General features: G+C 38.3%; 2 protein-coding genes and 1 long non-coding RNA gene across 3 annotated transcripts in view; 2 read left to right on the forward strand and 1 right to left on the reverse strand.

Moving 5' to 3' along the window:
• The first annotated feature begins 1,105 nt into the window (after window positions 1-1,105).
• On the forward strand, window positions 1,106-6,081 carry GluRIIC (Glutamate receptor IIC). Its single transcript, XM_030382726.2, has 11 exons — window positions 1,106-1,351; window positions 1,422-1,577; window positions 1,666-1,728; window positions 2,413-2,616; window positions 2,675-2,886; window positions 3,224-3,346; window positions 3,416-3,658; window positions 3,729-4,145; window positions 4,363-4,586; window positions 4,730-5,558; window positions 5,725-6,081. The coding sequence occupies exons 1-11, from the start codon at window positions 1,270-1,272 to the stop codon at window positions 5,992-5,994; spliced, it is 2,823 nt and encodes a 940-aa protein (XP_030238586.1). The 5' UTR covers window positions 1,106-1,269; the 3' UTR covers window positions 5,995-6,081.
• A 6,198-nt stretch (window positions 6,082-12,279) lies between these two features.
• Window positions 12,280-13,081, reverse strand: LOC149091818 (uncharacterized). Its single transcript, XR_016196536.1, has 2 exons — window positions 12,995-13,081; window positions 12,280-12,435 (listed from the first exon to the last, which is right to left on the reverse strand). It is a non-coding gene; the product is annotated as an uncharacterized LOC149091818 (long non-coding RNA).
• A 76-nt stretch (window positions 13,082-13,157) lies between these two features.
• Window positions 13,158-20,865, forward strand: part of Tmtc2 (Transmembrane O-mannosyltransferase targeting cadherins 2) — a 54,015-nt gene continuing 46,307 nt past the window's right edge. The window contains exon 1 of the mRNA XM_030382722.2: window positions 13,158-13,578. The gene's annotated coding sequence lies outside the window, so the exon portion shown is untranslated. The remainder of the gene's footprint in view (window positions 13,579-20,865) is intronic.

Below are 20,865 nucleotides of genomic sequence, written 5' to 3' on the forward strand. Positions count from 1 at the left end.
GTGTGAATGTGTGTGTGTGTGTAACGCGAAAAACAAGCAACAATATGGCCGCTGGTGTCATTTTAGCCTTTTGCTCTGTTTGCCTTCAGCATTTTATTGATGCCAAACACGTTTCATGCCAGAGTCAACCTTTTTTCCGAGCTGCAGCCAAAATTTGAATAATTTGTCGACAAAGGCCAACAACAGGTAGGCGGGCGTGGCAGGCTGGTAGGCAGGCTAACAGCCAGCAGCTAAGGATAATGCAAAAAGACCGTTTATATTCATTTCCATAGACCAGAAATAAGCCGACAACTGAAACATGGCTAATGGGAAGGAAGGGGAGTGCAGGGCGCAAAGACTGAGGCGTGGCATTTGGACTAAAAACACAAACTGTGTTCGGCTTGATTATGATAAATGCTGTCGGCGATTGAAGGAATCAACTGCAAAAAGGTGCAAAATGTTGCGGCTTTTAGGTGTTACCTTTGATGAATTATTGTTTCTGTATAATCGGTAAATATTGAATGCTAAATAGAATATCTTAATTTGTGAATACATGCCAAGGGAATCTGTGGTCAGTGATTTTTTTTTGCTTTCGCATGCCCGAAATTTTGAGACTCTGAAAGGTGAGGTGTTAAAGAACCAACTAAAAACAATATTTATATTCTTTCTATAAGCGCATTTACACCAATTCGCCTACGAATTCGAATTTCGAATTCGCGAAACTTTTTTTCTCACATACCCTGCCTTCATCAAGTCTCTGAAATTATTGATTGAGATTTATACAAAATATTTAGGTATTATGCGAGTATTATTTGCTATAAAATATTTTTGAAATATTATAAAAAAAAGTGGGATCAAGATCAATTGTATATAAGTTGACAAAAATGACATCAGAAACTTTGGGAAAACTTGTAAAGAATACATAAAAGAAGTCGCTTCTAACGCAGCTTATACAGTAAAGGCATCTATTATTAAATATCATAAATTCAATTCATTTACAAATCAGTCGAAAATAATTTCAGGCTATTGATCAGCTGTTTCAGTAACAGCTGGAACAGCTGATCGAAGCTTTTTCCATAAACAAAAATACACACAACTTTTGACATTTTCTAAATGACTTTTCCGCTGTGATCGCTGAAATGAAATGCTCGTGAAAAAGCTGCGCAGTTTTCGACTCACTTCCGAAGCGCACACACAGCGTAATACACCAAATATTTGTGTGGCCCAGAATTCGTTCAAATATTTGTTTTGCTGCAATGTGCTGAAAATTCCAGAAAAAAGAGACGAAAAATGTGGCATGGAATTATTGTGCTGTGCTGCATGTGGAGTGCATTTTTGTTGCACGAGACTCTGCAACAAGAAATCAACATTGGTGAGGCAACTATAGACATAGATACAGCTATGTATATATATACATAGATATTTGGTCTCATGCTATGCAGGCGCCTTTTTCTATGACAATGAACTGGAGCTAGAGAAGGAATTTCTGGCTGTTGTAAATTCCATTAATGGGCCCGAAGCGGAACAAACTTTAAGATTTAATCCGTTGATAAAACGCCTGAAGCCGGAAGATGGCAGCGTTATGCTACAGGAATACGGTGCGTATTTTCAGTTACCGTTCCCCAATAAATATAAGAAAAAGCTCATAAAACATAAAAATACTAAAAAAATTGAGTTTGCTTTCAGCATGCGATCTCATAGATAATGGTGTCGCAGCTATTTTCGGACCAAGTTCACAATCGGCCAGCGGTGAGTATCGAAGGGAGGGGTAAACGATCCATTGGCGTTCCATGTGGGTACAGACTTTGTATAGAACGAGCGAGCAAAATAAAGAAAAGAAAAGAGCACGGTTCGGCGAAAGCTCACAAGCGAATGACAGACAAAGCAAAAAGCCAAATAAATTTGTTTATCAATAGAAGAACGAAAGCTTCTACGAGAGATGCAGGCATATTGATTCGAATGTATCTAAGGGAACTGCTAACCGTAAAGGAATGTTCATGAATTTCGGCACACATGTTTTTTATGGATAACGATGAAACATCTTAGATAACTTATTGATTGGAAGTCCGATAAAACAGTGAAAGTCAACAAATTTTCATATTCTTTATGATAACTATCTGGTATAAATAGTCCCAATATACAATCCCAATACTTATGTGAATTAACTAAGAATAAAATAACAATATTATTGAAATATGTGTCGTATAAAATAGAGCGCTTTAGTTTCAATAAGTTGATTCCCGATTATGGATTAGGCAAATACTAATAATTTTTAATCTATCTATAATCCTTACTCAAAACCTTTTCGCCGCCTCTGTTTACAAACTCAACAAGAAAGAAATCTTATATTACTGACGATCAGTTTTAAATTCCAAACTCATTCAGTCAGTCCATACCCAATCCCACAACATCTTCCCATTCACAATCTTTCAGATATCGTTGCCTTGGTGGCGAACAATTCTGGCATACCGCACATAGAGTTCGATGTGGCCGATGAGGAGTATATGGAGGAGAAGCCCAACCATCAGATGACTCTTAATATGTATCCCTCGCTGCTGATACTCTCGAAGGCCTACGCCGATATAATTCACAATTTCGGCTGGCGCAAATTCACAATAGTCTATGATGCAGATGATCGTAAGTAGTCCTCCATTAGCTCACTGACTCTCCATTCACTCGTCAATCGCTCTGCTAGCTAGGGCCTCTGCTCGATTGCAGGATCTTCTGCAGCTGCGCGAGGTGCACAGCGATGTGGTGCGCGTTCGCAAGTTTCAGAGGGGCGACGACTTTCGTGTCATGTGGAAGAGCATCAAAGGGGAGCGGCGTGTGGTGCTCGACTGTGTGCCCGATATGCTCGTGGAGCTGCTGAACTCTTCATCGGAATTCGGACTGACGGGACAGTTTAATGTAAGTGAGCGTGTGGTATATTGATAAAAATCGATAATTATCGAGATGTGATTTATTTCTAGTAATTTTATGTTTCTTCTCGTCTTTAGAGTCTTAATAAATATTCCTCTATTTATTATTCTATAGACAAATAATTTATAAGTTGTCCGTTGGTTAAAGCGTGAAATATGGATATATGAGTTCTAATATTTATTACTTACTATTTAGTATGTAAATATTATGTAGTAGTATGTTGATGAACCATGATTTATAATTTAGCATATCTAGAATATGAACATAAAAAAAACTTTTTTCTTTTACTAAATTTCTTAAAAATATATAAAATCTTAATTCTTAGCACATTTTCCTCACCAATCTGGAGACGTACAATGATCACTTAGAGGATCTAACTGCGGATAATGAAACATTTGCTGTGAATATAACAGCAGCTCGCATGCTGCTCAATCCTGCGCCGCCGCCGGTAAGTCAGATGTCTATCTGCATAATTCTCTCCCTCAGTCAATTAGCGACATCTATGTAATGCTTACAGCACGCTCAGCTGTATGGCTATGTGACGCAGAGGGATAATGTTGTCTCGGAGAACAATGAGCCACCGCGCACTATACTACATGACCTGCTCTACGATGGACTTCAGCTGTTTGTGCAGGCCTGGCGAAACGCTTCCTACTTCTATCCGGATCGCATGATGGTGCCGCGCATGAATTGTGAGTCGGCCGCGGCAGGCGGTCGGGTTTGGCAGATGGGTCGCTATTTGACGCGCCTAATGAAGGGGGTAAGTGGCAGAGGGAAGTGCGAGGATTCTGTTCCTGATTGCATTAACACATTGAATCCGTGCGGCGCAGACTTCCGGCGTGGGCAACACAAACTTTCGCACCAGCCATTTACAATTTGACGAGGATGGACAGCGGATTAACTTCAATATTGAAATTTATGATCCCACCGACAACATAGGTGTGGCCGTCTGGGATACGAGGGGCCAAATCACACTTCTCGACGTCGAGATGAAGGTGCAGAAGAAAATTGTTTATCGAGTTGCCACACGCATCGGCCCGCCCTATTTCAGTCGCAACGAAACGGCCATGGAGCTAAATCTGACGGGCAACGCCATCTATCAGGGCTATGCCGTGGACCTTATCGATGCCATTGCCAAAGAGGTCGGCTTCGAGTATGTCTTTGTGCCGGTCGCTGATCAGCAGTACGGCAAGCAGGACAAGGATACCAAGCAATGGAACGGCATCATTGGCGAAATTATCAATAATGTGAGTAGAGTGTGGAAAAAGGAGATAGATGAGGAATGTTGAGCAATCATGAAGTGATTCATAACTATACGAAATATTTGTATTCCAAATATAACGGAGATTAAACATAGTATCTGTTTCCAGAAGTATTTTTTGGATTTTTAACAAGGACTCAACATTATTTCGTTAGCATTTGAGTTAACTCAGCCTCCATCTAAAATGTTTTTTGCTTTTTCAGGACGCCCACATGGGCATCTGCGACCTGACCATTACCCAAGCACGTCGCACTGCGGTGGATTTTACGGTGCCGTTTATGCAGCTGGGCGTCAGCATTTTGGCCTACAAGAGCCCGCCCAAGGAAAAGAAGCTGCACGCCTTCTTAGAGCCCTTTGGCGGCTCGGTCTGGGTGTGGATTCTCATCTCTGTGTTCGCCATGTCATTTCTGAAGGTGATCATAGCGCGGTAAGTCGAGATAGTTTAAGGTAGTGCTGGGAAATTAAAGTCTTTTAAAGTACAAATTCGATAATTCGAGAGTGCTATCGATAGTTTTCTACTTATAGTCCTGCGAACTAGAACAGTGATCATCTGATACGACTTTCTTTTAGCATTGCCAAGGCGGAATGGGAGAATCCACATCCTTGCAATCGCGATCCGGACACGCTCGAGAATCAGTGGCATCTTCACAACACCTTCTGGCTGACCGTTGCGTCGATCATGACGGCTGGCTGCGATATCCTGCCGCGCAGTCCGCAGGTGCGCCTCTTCGAGGCCACCTGGTGGATCTTTGCCATCATTATAGCCAACTCGTATACGGCCAATCTGGCTGCCTTTTTGACCAGCTCCAAGATGGAGGGCAGCATAACGGACCTCAAGAGTCTCAGCTCCCAGAAGGCTGTCAAATTTGGCACCATTTACGGTGGCAGCACCTACAATCTGCTCGCGGAGTCGAATGAAACGGTTTATCGCTTGGCCTTCAATCTGATGAACAACGACGACCCCTCGGCCTACACCAAGGACAACGACGAGGGCGTCGAGCGCGTTCTGACCAGCATGGGTGACTACATGTTCCTCATGGAAACAACTACGCTGGAGTACAATCGCGAACAGCACTGCGATCTGCGCTCCGTGGGCGAGAAATTTGGCGAGAAACATTACGCGATTGCCGTACCCTTCGGGGCGGAATATCGATCCAATTTGAGTGTGGCGATCTTGCGATTGAGCGAACAGGGCGAACTCTATAACCTAAAGCAAAAATGGTGGAAGAACTCGAATTTCACGTGCATGGAGGAACCCGATCCGGATGCCACGCCCGACATGAACTTCGAGGAGCTGCGCGGCATTTTCTACACTCTCTACGTGGGCATTCTGATTGCCTTCATCATTGGCATCATTGAATTTGCGGTCTATGTGGGGCAGGTGGCACTCGATGAACGTGTGAGTAGTTGCTCTAGATTTTAGACAAGTTAATATTTATAATGGAGTTAACATTTTGGTGTTACAGAGATATATTGTATTATAATCTCAATTACCCTACTCTCCCCCGTTCTCTCTCAGATAAGATCTATATCTCACTTATCTCTTCTCTTGTCCTTATTACCAGCTCACCTATAAGCAAGCTCTCGTCAAGGAACTGCGCTTCGTGCTCTGCGTGTGGAACAACAAGAAGCCCATTGTGAGTGGCACGCCCTCGCCCAGCTTGGCCGCCTCCACGCCGCGTCCATCGATGCAGAAGTCGTTGGAGCCCACACCGAAGTCGTCGCGTCGCATTGTGCTGGGCCGTTCGTCGGAGGAGATGCGCGAGCTGCCCCCGCCCTCGCAGAGGGGAAGCCATAGCCGCAGCCGTAGCCGGGAGCAGGAGGCGCGCGTCTGATGTTTGTCCTGTTTGTTAACTGTTATTTTGAAGTGCTCTTCAGTTATTTGCAATAAAGGCCACGCCCACCGCATTTTCAGCGCGTAATCAATTTGCAGCTTCTTTAAGCTTGAAATTACTTGGCAGTCGCCGCGGGCCAAAAGTACGGAAGGGTGGCAACGGGCGTTGGGAAATTGCTGCAACTTGAGCCGCATGCCGCTGCGCTGTGGAACTGGAACTTGCCACACGGCTCGCTGGGCAGCCTGCAAGCCCATTAATGTTGCCCCCGCAGAGCAGCAGTTGCGCCCCACTCGCCTTTTCCGTGTCATTTTCGCTGTCCCCTTAGCCGCAGCAAAAGCTGCCTCAGTCTTTCAATTGCGTTATTGGAGCTTATTGACATTTTATATCCACCAAACTGACGAACGTCCTCGTCGCCTCAAGGCCCGCTCCACTCCGCCCACATATCTGCTCGCTTCACTGTGCATTCCCTGCAGCTCAGACAGACGTATCAATGCTCCACGGCAAGTTATGCTGGAAACTATGAAGGAAACCAAAGCGTTTGGAATACCTTTGAAATTTCTCTAGAAAGTATTTCCTTAACTAAATGTAGTTTTTGGCTGAATTCGAAACTTCAACTTAGTTAAGTCGAATGCAAAATAAATAAAATATAATTTTTGTATTAAATTTGGAGTGGTTTTGCTATTGATTTGAATAAAAAAACGTTATAGATAACGAAAATCCAGAATTGCTCATTTTAGCTTCATTTCGTTTCATTTTATTGTCTTGATAAATGCATATTAAAATATTTTCTTGATTTATTTATTTTTGTAATTGTGTAATTTTTGTAATCTTATCATTAAATAAAAACAACAACAGTGTGATCAAAATTTTTAATAACAAAATAAAATACAGGCGTACATATGTACAACATAAAAAAAAATTTATTATTATTATTTTATTTTAATTTTTTTTTTTGTTAAAATCCATTTAATTTTTTTTAAATTGTGCATTTTATTTTTTTAAATTATGTTATTAAAATATTTTACATTTCTGCTCAATAGTCATTTAATATTTTTAAAAATTTTGCATTTTTATTCATTTATAATTATCTGATATTTTCGACATATACTGCATAACACCCCGTTTAACATATAAATTCCTGCAGGGTATTTTATATTAAAACAGCAATTGACACGGCGCAGCCACTGCAACTGCAGCAAGTGTGAAAACTGAGATGTTGTTCGTACACACACACATCCATACATGTGCATGCTCTCTGCGTGTGTGTGGCATGGGAGAGTGGAAGGGATTGGTCAAACGCTTGTATTCTGTCGCCTTTAGCCTTTGGTGTATTTGTGCTGTAATATGAAAAGCTTTACACAAGCAACGCCAATGACAACAGCGAAGCGAGCAGCGCAGTCAACGGCAGTGTGTGGCTCGCAATGCAATTGGTATTTTTGTTGCTTTTACATGTCTCTTTTTTGGTTGCCTCTTACAGTTTTTAATTATTTTGTTTGTCAGTTAAAAAGAGTCGTGGTAGTTGTAGTCGTAGCATATCAACCACCCTCAGTAACAGAGCACTGTTAAACTTAACAGTGCACTGGCAAAGAGTCTCCACGCGTGCAAACGCAAACTCTACACACTTGTTGCTCGCACACAGTATGCGCATAAGCGCACATACAAACTCACCACCGCTGGCCAATGGCTGAAGGCTGGGCGACAAAGCGACAAGTTCCACACGTTCTACACACAGAGGCAAAGGCGCAACCCCGAAACAGTAGCATAGAGAGTGAGTCAGATGAAGAGGGAGAGCTAGCAAGCGGGGTGGATGGGTGGTGTAGGCAAGTGAGTCTTATACTCTTATACGCCGTCGGCCGTCGCATACAGCATGTCATTTGTTAATGCCGCGCACGTAAGCAATTTCCGCACGAAAGCGCATTCCTTGAGCCTTTAATGTACTTTTTGATGTTAACAAATTTTTGTACATTTGTTGTTGCCTGTCAACCCAGAGAGCGCTCGTGTGTATGTGTTTGTGTGCGTTAGAGAGAGAGAGAGTGAGATGGACAGTAGCTGGAGCTGAATGCTAAACGGCTTTATGGATTAGTCGCTGCATGAGCCGATGGTGGGGTGAGGTGAATTGAGTGCGAGTGATTAGAGGTGAATAATAAACAAATTAATAAGTGGCAACGTTTAGCAGCACAATCAACAGCTGGAAAGCAATTTTCCAGTTCAACAACAAAATTTATGAGCAGAGCAAAGCAATTTATGTGGGTGTGAGTGTGTGAGGGAGACAGAGAGAGAGAGAGGGAGGCACAGGCACAGGAAGTCAACTTGATAAAGCACTTGAAGACGTTTTACTGCACACATACACAACAAATTGCAACTGCAATTGAAATTCACGTGTGGGCCAAATCCAATTAGCCCACATAAATCGTTGGGCCAACATTTTTTAATTAACTGCAAGTGCAGCGCGAACAAGTCAGCCGGCAAAGTGATAATGTCCAGATACAGATATATGTATATATCGCTGACTAGGGCCAATTTATAGCACGTGCTCAGCGTAAATTGCTCTACGAAGGCAACTGAGTGCAAGAAGAACAACGCAACTAACTGCAAGTCATTGGCAAGCGAATGTGTGTGTGTGTGTGTGTGAGTGAGAGTGTGGAGCTCTTCTGATTGATGAGCGATAAGACTTGCCCAATGACTTGTGAGAACGATAGAAACGAAACATGAGAGTGCAGAGGTTTGTGTGTGTGTGTGTGTTGGAGGTGCGGCTTTGGCATAGCGATCGGTAATGCTGTAGAGTTTATCAGAGCAAAGCTTTATTGAGAGCTTTTTTTCTTGAGAGTCATTGACTTAGCAGAGCATAAAATTAACATACATATGTATATGTATGTATGTAGGCAAGGTAATTAACGTAAGTAAGTGCGTATGCGTGTTATGATTTGAGTTAAGCTCGCAAGAAAATTTCGAGTCAACATATTATTTTAGGATTTGAGCACCTGGAATGTGAATTAAGCTTGCTCTTAAAAATGTGAGTTAAAATGGGAACAGCAGGTAGAAGCTTAACGAGAGCAGTTAATGTGAGATGAGTATATCCTTATAAAAGCACAGCTGTGATAAAAACATATCTTTGTGAGCAGCGCAGAAATTTGACGAAAATGAGAGATTATTTCTCATCAGAGACCAATTCCCTTAAATCATTTAAATTTTCGAGTATTATCTGCACACCAGATTAGAAAAAATAAACAAAAGTCTATTCCATTTTACGTACACTAGCCATTTCTTATTCAATTAATGCAGTTTCCCAATTGCTCAAATGCCTTCTCCAGAGCATTTTTGCAACCAAACAAAAGATTTTTGTTTATAGTGCGTGTGTGTGTGTGTGTTTGTTGTAGGTGTTATTAGCACATGCCACAAAGTTGCTGCAAGCATGCTTGATGGCTGTTGCAGTGGCATTTGGCCTCAACAAATCCTTGAGAGCTTCCAACACACGCACACCCAGCAAAAGTCGAGCAAATGGTGCATGAAATCGAAGCTTGGAGGCATTCTCTCTCTCTCTCTCTCTCGCTCCACTTTCTCTACTTTCTTTTACAGCCAGTTAACAAACTTCTGTGTTAATTACTCAGCTGCCACATAAAGCAACAAATTTTTGTTTGGTTTTCTTTTTTCTTTTTGCCAAAAACTAGTCAAAGGCTGTGTGTGGGCGTGGCAAACGGCACAGAAATAACACGAGTACCAACAACAATTGTTGCCAGTTGCCAGCTAACTCAGCCTTGTCACAAGTAGCTAAGGCGTAGCAAGTTTAATTTGAGCCAATTTGTTTGCCTGCAAATACCCTGTAAATAGTGCAAGTTTTTATGATGGAAATGTGGATTTTTCGAAGTAGGGGAAAAATGTAGAATATATTTTTTATATTTTACAATTCATATTTTATATTTTATATTTTATATACTGTATATTATATATTATATATTATATTTTATATTTTATATATTTTTTTTTATATTTTATATTTCATATTTTATATTTTATAATTTATAATTTATAATTTATATTTTATATATTTATTTTATATTTTATATTTTATATTTTATATTTTATTTATATTTTAGCTTATTTTATTTTCATTTTAATTTTTATTTTATATTTTATATTTTATTTTTTCTTTTTCTTTTATATTTATTTTTATCTTTTTCTTTTATTTAATTTTATCTTTTAATTTATTTTTTATATTTTCTATTTCATATTTTCTATTTTCTCTTTTCTATCTTTTTCTTTTTATCTTTTCTCATTTTCTATTTTTTCTTTCTATTTTATATTTTATTTTTTTATTTTATATTTTATATTTTATATTTTATATTTTATATTTCATATTTTATATTTTATCTCTAAATATTCTCCGATATGATGGGCTACAAAATATCGATTGCTTACAGAGCATTTTTTAGTCGAGCATACTCAGCTCTAGCAACACTGTTTGTTGTTATTATTGCTTAACTGTTCGGTTGTTACACTAGAGTTGCTGCAGTTGCTGCTGCAGTGGCCATTGCTGTTGCACCTTAGCCATTTGCCTTGCACAACTGTTTACAGTTATTTATGCAAATGTGGCAGAGCTGCTCATAAATGCAACCATTTATGAGGCAATTGAATTGATGCTCATTAATAACAGTTCCAAGCTCGACTTCACTCGACGATCGCTGCGAAATAATCATTTAACTTGCAGCTAAGAGGCGGAAGCAAACAAAAAACAAATTGCAAAACCAATGCAATTTTTCACAAGTATGTGTGAGAGTCTTTCGGTGTGTGTGTGTGCCAAGACAACATCGAAAACAAATAAACGCGGCTAAAAAGCTGCGAGCTGCGAGCTGCCAAGACAAAGAGCAAACAATGTGGCTGCCGAGGAAAAACGGAAACGGAAACGCATCGCACAAAATGTTGACGAGTGTGCAAGTGCGAGCGAGAGGCAGCTAGAGCGTGTGTCTGTGTCTGCCTGTGTGGCTAGATATTTATTTCTCTATATCTGTGTGTATGTGTGTGTGTTAGTGTGTCTGTGTGTGTGTGCACATATTTGCACATGTTTCGCATTTGTATTCCATGCGTTATTGAGCTGAAAATTGATGCACATTATTTACTCTATTGAATTACACATTAGCCATTGCTCTCGACTGATCCCCCCACACTTGCCGCGCCCCCGCGCCGCCGCACCCATCGGCATGCCCCGCGTGAGCAATAAATAATTTGCAAAAAAAAGAAGAAGCAGCAGCAACAAAATAAGCAAGTGAAACAAAGGCAATGCTATCCGCAGCAACAACAAAATCAACGTCAAGAGACAGTGATGCGCATTTCATGGCAGCTTGTTTTTAACGTGGAATCAGAGCATGTTATCGGATGTAACATACTTAAAAGATATCAGACTGTAATAAAAAAATGCATTTGGAAATGTCTTATTCTTGTCGTATTCTTTATATATTGAAAAAGTTCATTTGAACCGATTAGGAAATAGGCAAAATATCCAAATCTATATATATTACCTATCTTGAACAATATATATATTGAGATGTTCTACGTTCATTAAACTTTTCAACTAGTTACTAATCAGAAGTGAACTAAGCTTCTCGAGTTTCTTATAAAAGATTCATCGTCTAGAAGCCCAGTAAACCCTTTTAGTATTTATTATATTTTCGTATTTATTTCACATAAAAGCTCATGTTTGTGAGGTGCTGAATGCGTGAAGCTGTAAATGTAGTTACTCACACAATGGAAGACTTTTATATATCGTGCTAATTTATGGAATTAAGTCTGATTTTCCATGCTTTTTTTCCAATTATTATTTTTACACTATGCATATTTATTTGCTTTCCTTAAGTCCGTGTCTTGATCTAATTCAATTTTAAAAGGTATTTAATTTAGTTTTCAATTTAATTTTTTTTTTTTTTTAAGATTCCATCAAGAACTAGGTTTTTCTTTTTATTGAGATACGATATTGATAAAAGATTATATGTAGCTATTACTTCGCTAAAATTATCTTAATGTAGCCAAAACTCCGTTTAGCTCTCCCATTCTTAGCTTTTGATTTAGCCTTTTGAACACTCCTAAAAAAATGGGCAGCACCGTAAGACGCCGTTTACAATTGCATCCATTGACATGCCCCTGAATTATGCATGTGTGTGTGTGTGTGTGTAAGTGGGTGTGCATGAGTGTGTGGGGGAGACTCGACTCGATCCGCTGCTGCGGCTGCACTTCTAGCGTCGCTGTTGCTGCCCATAAATTGCCCAACTAAATACAATTTATTTCAGCTCGTCGCTGGTGACCCATGCACTTTATATATTTATATATATATATATGCAATATATGTATATATCTTGTAACGCTCGCTGCGTGGCGTTATTTATGCGCAGCTTTTAGCATTTTTTCTTCCAACTCTCGACATCTTATTTTTCTTTTTTTCTAATGGGACATCTTCAATATGAAATTTATGGTATTTTAAATAGTTGTGGCTAACATAACAGCGTAATGTTAAGCTGTTTGGCTAACTAGCAGCGCTGTTGACTGGCAGGGGCATGTTAACCGTTTCATCTGCTGGAAACTGTGCTACACTTTGCTACCCCTTAGCACAGACAACAGCCACCCTGCAACTGTTAAACCAACAGGGGCTGTTGTGTTAGGTGCGCAGCCTGTAAACGGATAAGTTTTTATAGCACTGTTATGGCAGGAGCGCCTGCGAGCGGATAAAGTTGAATTTTATAAAATTCAATGTTAAGTTTAAATGGTAAATAAATATATAAAAGTGTGGGCACAATATTTGAAAGGAAATTTCTTATATTTTTAAGAACATTTAATGTAAATTAATTAATTATTTTCTACAAAATGATGTATATATTTTTATTTTTTTATTATTCTTAAATTATTAAATTAATATGAATCTGCATATATTCATTTGCCTCTAGGGCTACTCGCAATAACAAACTGTTAAGCTAACAGCCTAAACAGCTGTAAGACTCTCACGGCTGTAACTCACCACAAAACTCCTGTGCGACTGTTAACAGTCGTGCGCTCTGTTTTACAACTCTGCCAGCACCGATGGGTTCGTGTCCGTGTTAATGTGCCTTGGTACATGTGTGTGTGTGCCTGTCGGCTGCGAGCGTATAAAATAACGAGTGCGCCAACTGGCGGATTTCAGTCTTCGTTTTGCCACTGAATCGTGCGGTCAACAATTTGTTCACAGCGACTGCGAATCCACGCGTTGCGTCGGCCGCGACGCGATTGGCTGAAATGAGCAAACCAACAACAACAACAATAACAAAAATTTTTATTTAAATGCAGAAATATATATATATATATTGTAAAATTGTAAAAATTTAACAAACGTGCAAATCCGAATCAAAAATCGAAACGACAGCTAACATCGTGTCATTAATTGTATTTTCGCCAAAATAATTCGACTTCGGTTTAAAGCAGCCTTTAAAGCAAAGCGCACCCAAAATTGTCGTGAGCTCGTTTTCGCTTCTGTTTCTGTTTCTGTTCGCTGCCGGCTTGTCGCTTGTGTTTGTCTCTGTGTGCGTGCGTGCGAGCGTACGAGCGTACGAGCGCGCCAGTGTGTTGGTGAGTGCAAAAAGAAATTGGAATACATTTCCGCCAGTGCAAAAGTTGAATTGTAACTGTAACTGAAGCTGCAGCTAAACTCGACAGCCAGGCAAGTACCGCTAAAAAGTGAGCAGGTTAGCGAGCAAGCGAGCGAGCTAGAGGTGTGGCGACCGGTTGAGCGCGACTTTAAGAGTAACGGTCGTCGCTTTTGATTTATTTTTAGCACAAATCGCAATTGCGAGGCTTTCCTCTCATTGGTTCAGGCTCTTTGGCCTCTGCAAGTATGCAACACGCAATTTTTATTAGAAGCTAACTTTTTGCTTGCCTGAGCGGTTGTCTGTGTGCCTCTCTCTGCGTGTGTGTGTGCGTGGAAATTCTTTTCATCCTGGCTGACAGGAACAAAAATATTTGCACAACAAATATTTGCACGATGCGTTGGGAATTTCCCATGCAAATGGCCGCAAAATTTAAATTAAATTTGCAAAATATATAATAACACAAAAAAGTCAAAACAAAATGCTGGCTCAGCTGCGCCGCTGTCGCCATTTAATTCGGGTTAAGGTTTAAAAAAAAAAAAAACAAAGAATATATATATATGGAGCTTTGCATATATATACGCGTATTGGGCTAACCCAAAAAGCCGCGCATTTTGTTGTTGTTATTGTTATTATTGTTGTGTTAGGCAATTGTGTGAGCAGCTTTGCAGCTCCGTTTTGTTGTTGTTATTTTTGTGTTACCCAGCTGCCACTTCCGCTGCCGTCGCCGCCAGCATCGGTTGAGCTGCTGCTGCTGCTGCTGCTTCTGCTTTGCTCTGCCATATGCGGCAGCCACAAAACTTTTGAATTTTTAAGTGGCAATTCGTGTAGCCGCTTCCTTCTCTGTACACATACACAAATACACACACACACACACACACACACACGGTCGTACACCACACAGTTGAGGCACTTATCTGACTCTTTTAAAGCGTCGCCTTTTGCCCTCTGCCCGCTCGCTGTGTTTTGTTTTTATTTAAATATTCAATTTGGCAAGCGAGCAATTGCCGCGAGCTCCACACGAAAAAATTTTTCTATTCTGTATTTTATTTTTTGTGTTTATGAGAATGTGGCAAAATATTTTGCAAATTTTTGAGCAAACAAAAAAGTGACAGAAATTTGTCCAGTTTATAAATGACTTAAAAGTGCTAGCAGAAGTTGTTAGCAACAACATTTGAGAGTTTTACTTCGAACCTAATAGTTATATTCTTGCTGTATAGTTTTAAAATAAACAAGAGTTTTTCTTTTTAAACGACGTTTTCATTTTAATATATACATATATGAGTACATATATATTATGAGTATACATAATTTAATATTTAAAAAAAAAAGTATTTAAAATAATTAAAATAGCTTAGGTAAATTATTTAAATAAAAGTGATTAACCCGTTTTTTTTTTTTCATTTAAACGAAATGCAATTATAAGCATTGTTTTTATTTAATTTTATAATTATTATAACTTTTTTTTTTTTTAATTCAAAATGATTGACTATAAGATATGTGAAGCAATTGTGTTGAAAATTGTGAAAGAACTCTATATTTTGAATCAAATATGTGAAGTAGAGTCGCTAAATAATTAACACTTCGTATATTAATAATAAAATATATTGTCAGTTTTTATAAAGATATACAATTTATTCATTATACTTGATGGATTGAATAAGTATTCGACGATTGACAATATATTTGCCTATTGTTTCGCCTAAGACAGATTTTAAGTAAAACGTGTATACAAATTTTATTTACAGAAAAATTAATATAATATATATGGTTTTTTTTTATAGCAAAAATAATAATTTGTTTAAATAATTAAATATAATTCAATTATTAAAAGACGGTTTTATCAAAATAAAATACATATTTGGTAAACAGAATTTTTATTAAAAACAAGTGCTTAAAGAATATTAGTGTCTAGTTCTTATTTAAAATACTTTATTAATTTTTACTTTCTATTATTATTATTTTTTTATTTTTTTTTTTTTTCACTGAATTGCTGTTTCCGTTTTATAAGACAACATTTAATGTAAGTGTGTGATAATAGCCAACTTTATAAAGCAGTCCTAATGCCGTAAGCCACTTTGCCTCACCAACGAATTTTCTATATTTATTTATTTCATTTGCATTTGGCCGGCTTTGGCCGTAAAAGTTGTCAAACGCGCCTTCATTCATTTACTTTGTTCACTCATTTAGTTATAGCTCTCTTTCTCTCGCTGTTTATGTGTGTGTGTGTGCGTGTGCTTGTGTGTGTGCCCAACATTATGCAAATTAGTTTGTTTGTTTGCTGGCCGCATTGCGTTTTTCCATGCGCCTAATGAATAAAGCATAGCGAAATTATTGTATGGAATTCAATTAGCATGTTTTTCCATCAACCTACCTCCCGCCCCACCCACACCTTATCATCCACCATTCTCTATACTAATGCATGTCGACAAAAAGTGCAAAGTTTTTGTTGTTTTTCTTTTTTACTGTTACCATGAACGAAATTAGCTACTAAATAAATTATGCGTGTAATTTGGAAGCGAATAAGTTTTTAAGTGTTTGCCAATGCTGAAAATTGTAATTAGAGAAATCCTCGCCAAAGTGTTTTCACATAAATCTCCACAATAATTCTTTCATCAAACAATTAAAATTGTGCAGGGATTTTGTTAATAAGAAATAATATAAAAGATATAATAAACTAAAAGGAATTGGGGCAGAAAATTAAAAGCTGAAGTGTGATTTATAATGAATTATATTTGAATTTTATGATTGTATAATTACGTCCAAAGAGTCGATATATTTTACCATATAAAAATTTCGTTAAGAATAGAGAATTTTAGTACAAATGAGTTTGGGAAAAATTACTAATTATTTGAAAAAAGGTTTATATATAGAGTCCTCTACTGCTGGGAAATATCCAGTTAAAATAGAATTTTCGCACATATGTAGATAATGATTAGTTTATTTTTTTATTTTTAATATTTAATAGTGTTATCATATTTAGTAATCAAAAAAAAGTTTCTGAATTTTTACAAGACTTATTTTTAACTAATTCTTTTCCAGTTTATATATGCTTATTTCTATAATGAAGAGTCTAAAGTTCTGTACTCATAATTTATGAATTTTATTTGTTTTATCAATAACTATATAATACCAAAATTTTAATAAAAAAAAACATATTAATGTATGAACTTAAATTTACATTATTATAAAGTATTTTATTTTAGATTTAACTATTTTTAAATTAACTTATATTTTTTATTATTATTATAATTTGCTCATATCTTAATAAATTTATATTTTTTCATATTTTACTTCAATTTTTAGTAAATAAATATAAATAGCGCTTGCAAAAACACGAAACGAGAAAACTCGTCTTTTAAAAGAAGTTACGTTATTTTATTAGAAAATCTAAACTTCATTTAAAATTGCATGAAAATATACACTCAATATATGAGGTCTTACAAAGAAAATAGTAATACATATTATCTGTCTCTTGCATATTCCTCTTTATGCTCAAGCATTTAAATAGCTTTAAGTTCTATGAAATTCTTCTCACAAAATGTGCTCTAAATTCTTATTTAGCAAATGTCTGCTGCACCAGCTACGTTCACAATTTTCCATTTCCTAGATGAACTCAGTGCCCCATGCCTTGGTATTTGCCAGCTACACTTTTTCATTTGTCGCCGTAAAATGTAATGAAATGTGGTCAAAGACAGCTCAGCCTCAACTCCACTCAACTCAAGGGCTGCTTGCTGTTAGCCTTGCAACCCCGCAGCAGAGGAAGTTCAATGCAACTTTCGATTTTGCAGCAATTGCTTCGACGGCAGCTGAAACATTAAATATTCCCCTCTCGCAGTGCTGCAGTTGCAGCTGGCAGTAAAAGTGCAACTTTGTCGGCTTGCAGCCAGTTTTGAGGGGTGGAGAGTTAACTGCAAAGTTGGGAGTGGGTGGGGGCTAGTTTATAGGGGCTGCGGTTGAGGTTTGCTCTAAATATGCAAAATTCTCTGCTCTCTTTTCTTGGCGCTCTGCTGTTAACCTTGGCTGCAGTTACCAGTAATGCTGCATACGTGTGTTTGTGTGTGTGTGTGTGTGTATGCAAGCTAGTTGTGGTTACACACACACACACACACACCTATATACACACTCACACGTAGCTGATCTGCAGGCGTTAGTCTTTTGCCTAGCTGCATTGTTTTAGGGGCCACAGCAGCTGTTGTAATCCACTCTATGTCCTATGCAGGCACACACACTCGCGCACACCCACACATATACACACACACACACACCGGCGCCCTTTTACAGATTTTTCAAGTGTGGCGCTGGACTCGCAGACTCCAAACTCTGCGCGTTATGCAAAACTAACTTTTTCCATTATTTTGCCGCGTACCGCCGCAGCCGCCGCCATCACTGACTGCTGCAGTTGCAGTTACTGCTGCTGCTGCCGCTGCCGCTGCTGCTGCTGCCTCTGCTGCTGCTGTTGCTGCCGTTGCTTGTGGTTTTTATTTATGGTCTATTTTTGTTTTCCTTTTTTTTTTCGTTCTACCCTACAACCATTATGTAAAGGCTGACAAAGCGTGTGTTAGTTTAAAGTTTGAGTAAAATAAGATTTGCTTTTTGGAGAGCTTATAGAAAATTGTCTAGACTTTATATGCGAAGATTTGATTTAGTATTGAAGAAAATATGATTGATTTAATGTATTTATAAATAAGATATAACTATTTGGGTGCATATGAAATCAGTTTCTAACTTTTAAATCTTCAACAACTTAAGAAATTTACACTACAACAATATTTTAAACTTATCATATTTCAGCTATAAAATAAATTCGATCTCCCTTATCATCCTCACTGAGCATCTGTTAGTCGTGCACTCCCCACCATATGCACTGCTAGTTGTTTGCTTTTGCATTTTTAGTTAGTTACTCGACTCGACTCGACTCGATTTTGGCCCGCACGTGCCTCGCCCTCAGTTTTTTACACTCTCTCCGCACTGTGTAAACAAAAGCCAACTGCAAAGTTTTGACAACGCTTTTCGGTTATGTAGTCACCGAACTTTTCCATCCCTTCCCCAAACCAGCGCTGGCTGGCACTAACCCCCACCCCTTCTCGCTGAGAATTGGGTCGGCAAAAGCGAAATTTATGTCGCAGCCGCGTGCAAAGTGACAGCGAACAAATTGCTGCTGAAGACCAGAAAAGGAAATAAAACAGAAACAAGCCTTGCACAATGTTAACTTCCAAATGTTAAATGCAAAATGCGAAAATGTTAAAATGAAAAATGTTAAAAGTAAATTGCAAACTTTCAAAATATGACAAACTTTTTTCGCCGACTGCTAATCAAATGTCGCCAGAGACAGCCGAAGAAGTGTTACCAAGCGTAACTGATTTTATGACTAACTGACTTTTGATATATAAATGAAAAATTATAAAGTAAGGTTGGTGTGGTTGGTTGGTGAGAGAGGGTGAATGAGAGAAGGAGGCAGAGAGGTAGAGAAAGAGATAGACAAAATTGATATATGTATCAACCATTAGATAGAGTAAAGATATATATATGCCGAAACAGAGAGAGAGAGAGAAAGAGAGAGTGAGAGAAAAGGAACAATGAGATACTTAAGAAGACTATAATATAGACAGAGAGAATATGAACATATGAACAGAGCAAATCTACACTCTCCTCCAAGACCTCCAGACAAAGCCACAAAACAATTCAGTTTTACATTAAATTATCTTAGACACGATTTCAATATTTTCTTCTCTGCAAGATTGAATGCAAAGTATATAAAGAGTAAAAGTTAAAGCTCAATGCGCCAGCTAATCACTGCTACCAAAAGTGAACTTGACAAAACCCTTAAAAGTTGTGGATAAGCTGATTATGCTATTATCACTCTTACACAGGCCATTTAGATAATGTTTTCCAGCTACTATAACGGCACACAGAGCGCCTTCAACCTTAGTTTAGATCTGTATCTAAATTCAGTCCCGAGCTGCAAAACTTTTAATGTTTCTTAAGCCGAACTTGAATTATTGATCAGATACTTTGACAGTGGTGCGCTGTGTGGGTTCCAGTAGAAGAATGTGGAGCACAGCTGCTGGCCCCTGTCTACATCGACCCACACACACACACACACACGCCCTTACCGCTGTTGCATCGTGTGCAAACAAATTTCCAACTCGCATGCTCCAAACTTATTTGATGCACTTCAATTCAAAGCGCAGCCAAACAGAGCAAAATCCATTGCAGCGAAAGCGACGAGCTCGGGCGACATTGATAAATGTTATTTTGCTAAACTATTTTTTTGCCCCTCTCTCTTTTCACTGGATCAACAATAAGAAAAAAAGGCGTCGTCACCAGGTTTTGGTTTCTTGGTGCGTGAAGGGAACCTGAAGAAGAATTTAAATAAAAGAAATAAAAAAATATATAAATTTAAATAGCATGAACAATTTTGTGTGCGCATAAATATTTATAGTTTAGTTTATTGGAATTCTTGAGAGAAATATAAATGAAATGGAATAAAGAAATATTTATATATGCTTGCTAAAGTTTATGCATGAAGTTGAGAGATAGAAGGAGAGGAAGATAGACAGATTGACGGAGACTGAGAGATAGAGAGATAAAGAAATAGAGCCCAGCGGTTTTATTTAATTATATATGTATACAAATATCTATTTCTCTTCTCTAATTGAAATTAATATAAATATTATTTTTGCCTTTTACAGTGCATTCAAATCTCTGATCACTTAACCCTTAAGCGACGTCGCATTTGCTTTCTAATTTAATTTTCAATTAAACTTAAAGCATAAATTAAAATTCGCACCGAAAGTGTTAAGCGCAAGCAGTTACCAAGCATTGTTGCTATTGTTGTTGTTACATTTTGTTGCCACACAAAATTGAAGTTTTTGGGGCCAAAAACTTTGGCGACTTTGTCGACTGCTGTTGCTGCTGCTGCTGCCTTTTGGCCGATGGCAGTGTCAAGTAACAGCAGCTGTTGCAGCAACTCAGCCCAGTCCAATCGCGTCGCAGTGGCTTGTGTGAGCCGACGTGGCATGCTCTCTAATTTGCCAAGTTTTTTTTCTGCATTGGCCAGGCCAAGATTACGGGGCAGGGACAAAGACAGAGAGGCAGCGCGAAAGAGACAGACAGAGAATGACAGAGAGTGAAGCTCAAGAGGCCGCGTATACGATAAGTCAAAGCTTTAAGTCAACGCTAAAAACCACATTAAATGCTAAAAATAAAACAATCAGCAGAAGGAGGAGAACGACTAACAAATACCCTGTAAGCAGTTGTGCCATTT

This window comes from Drosophila navojoa, chromosome 3 (assembly GCF_054131105.1).
Source record: "Drosophila navojoa isolate 15081-1374.11 chromosome 3, UAZ_NAV_1.0, whole genome shotgun sequence".
Lineage (NCBI taxonomy): Eukaryota > Metazoa > Arthropoda > Insecta > Diptera > Drosophilidae > Drosophila > Drosophila navojoa.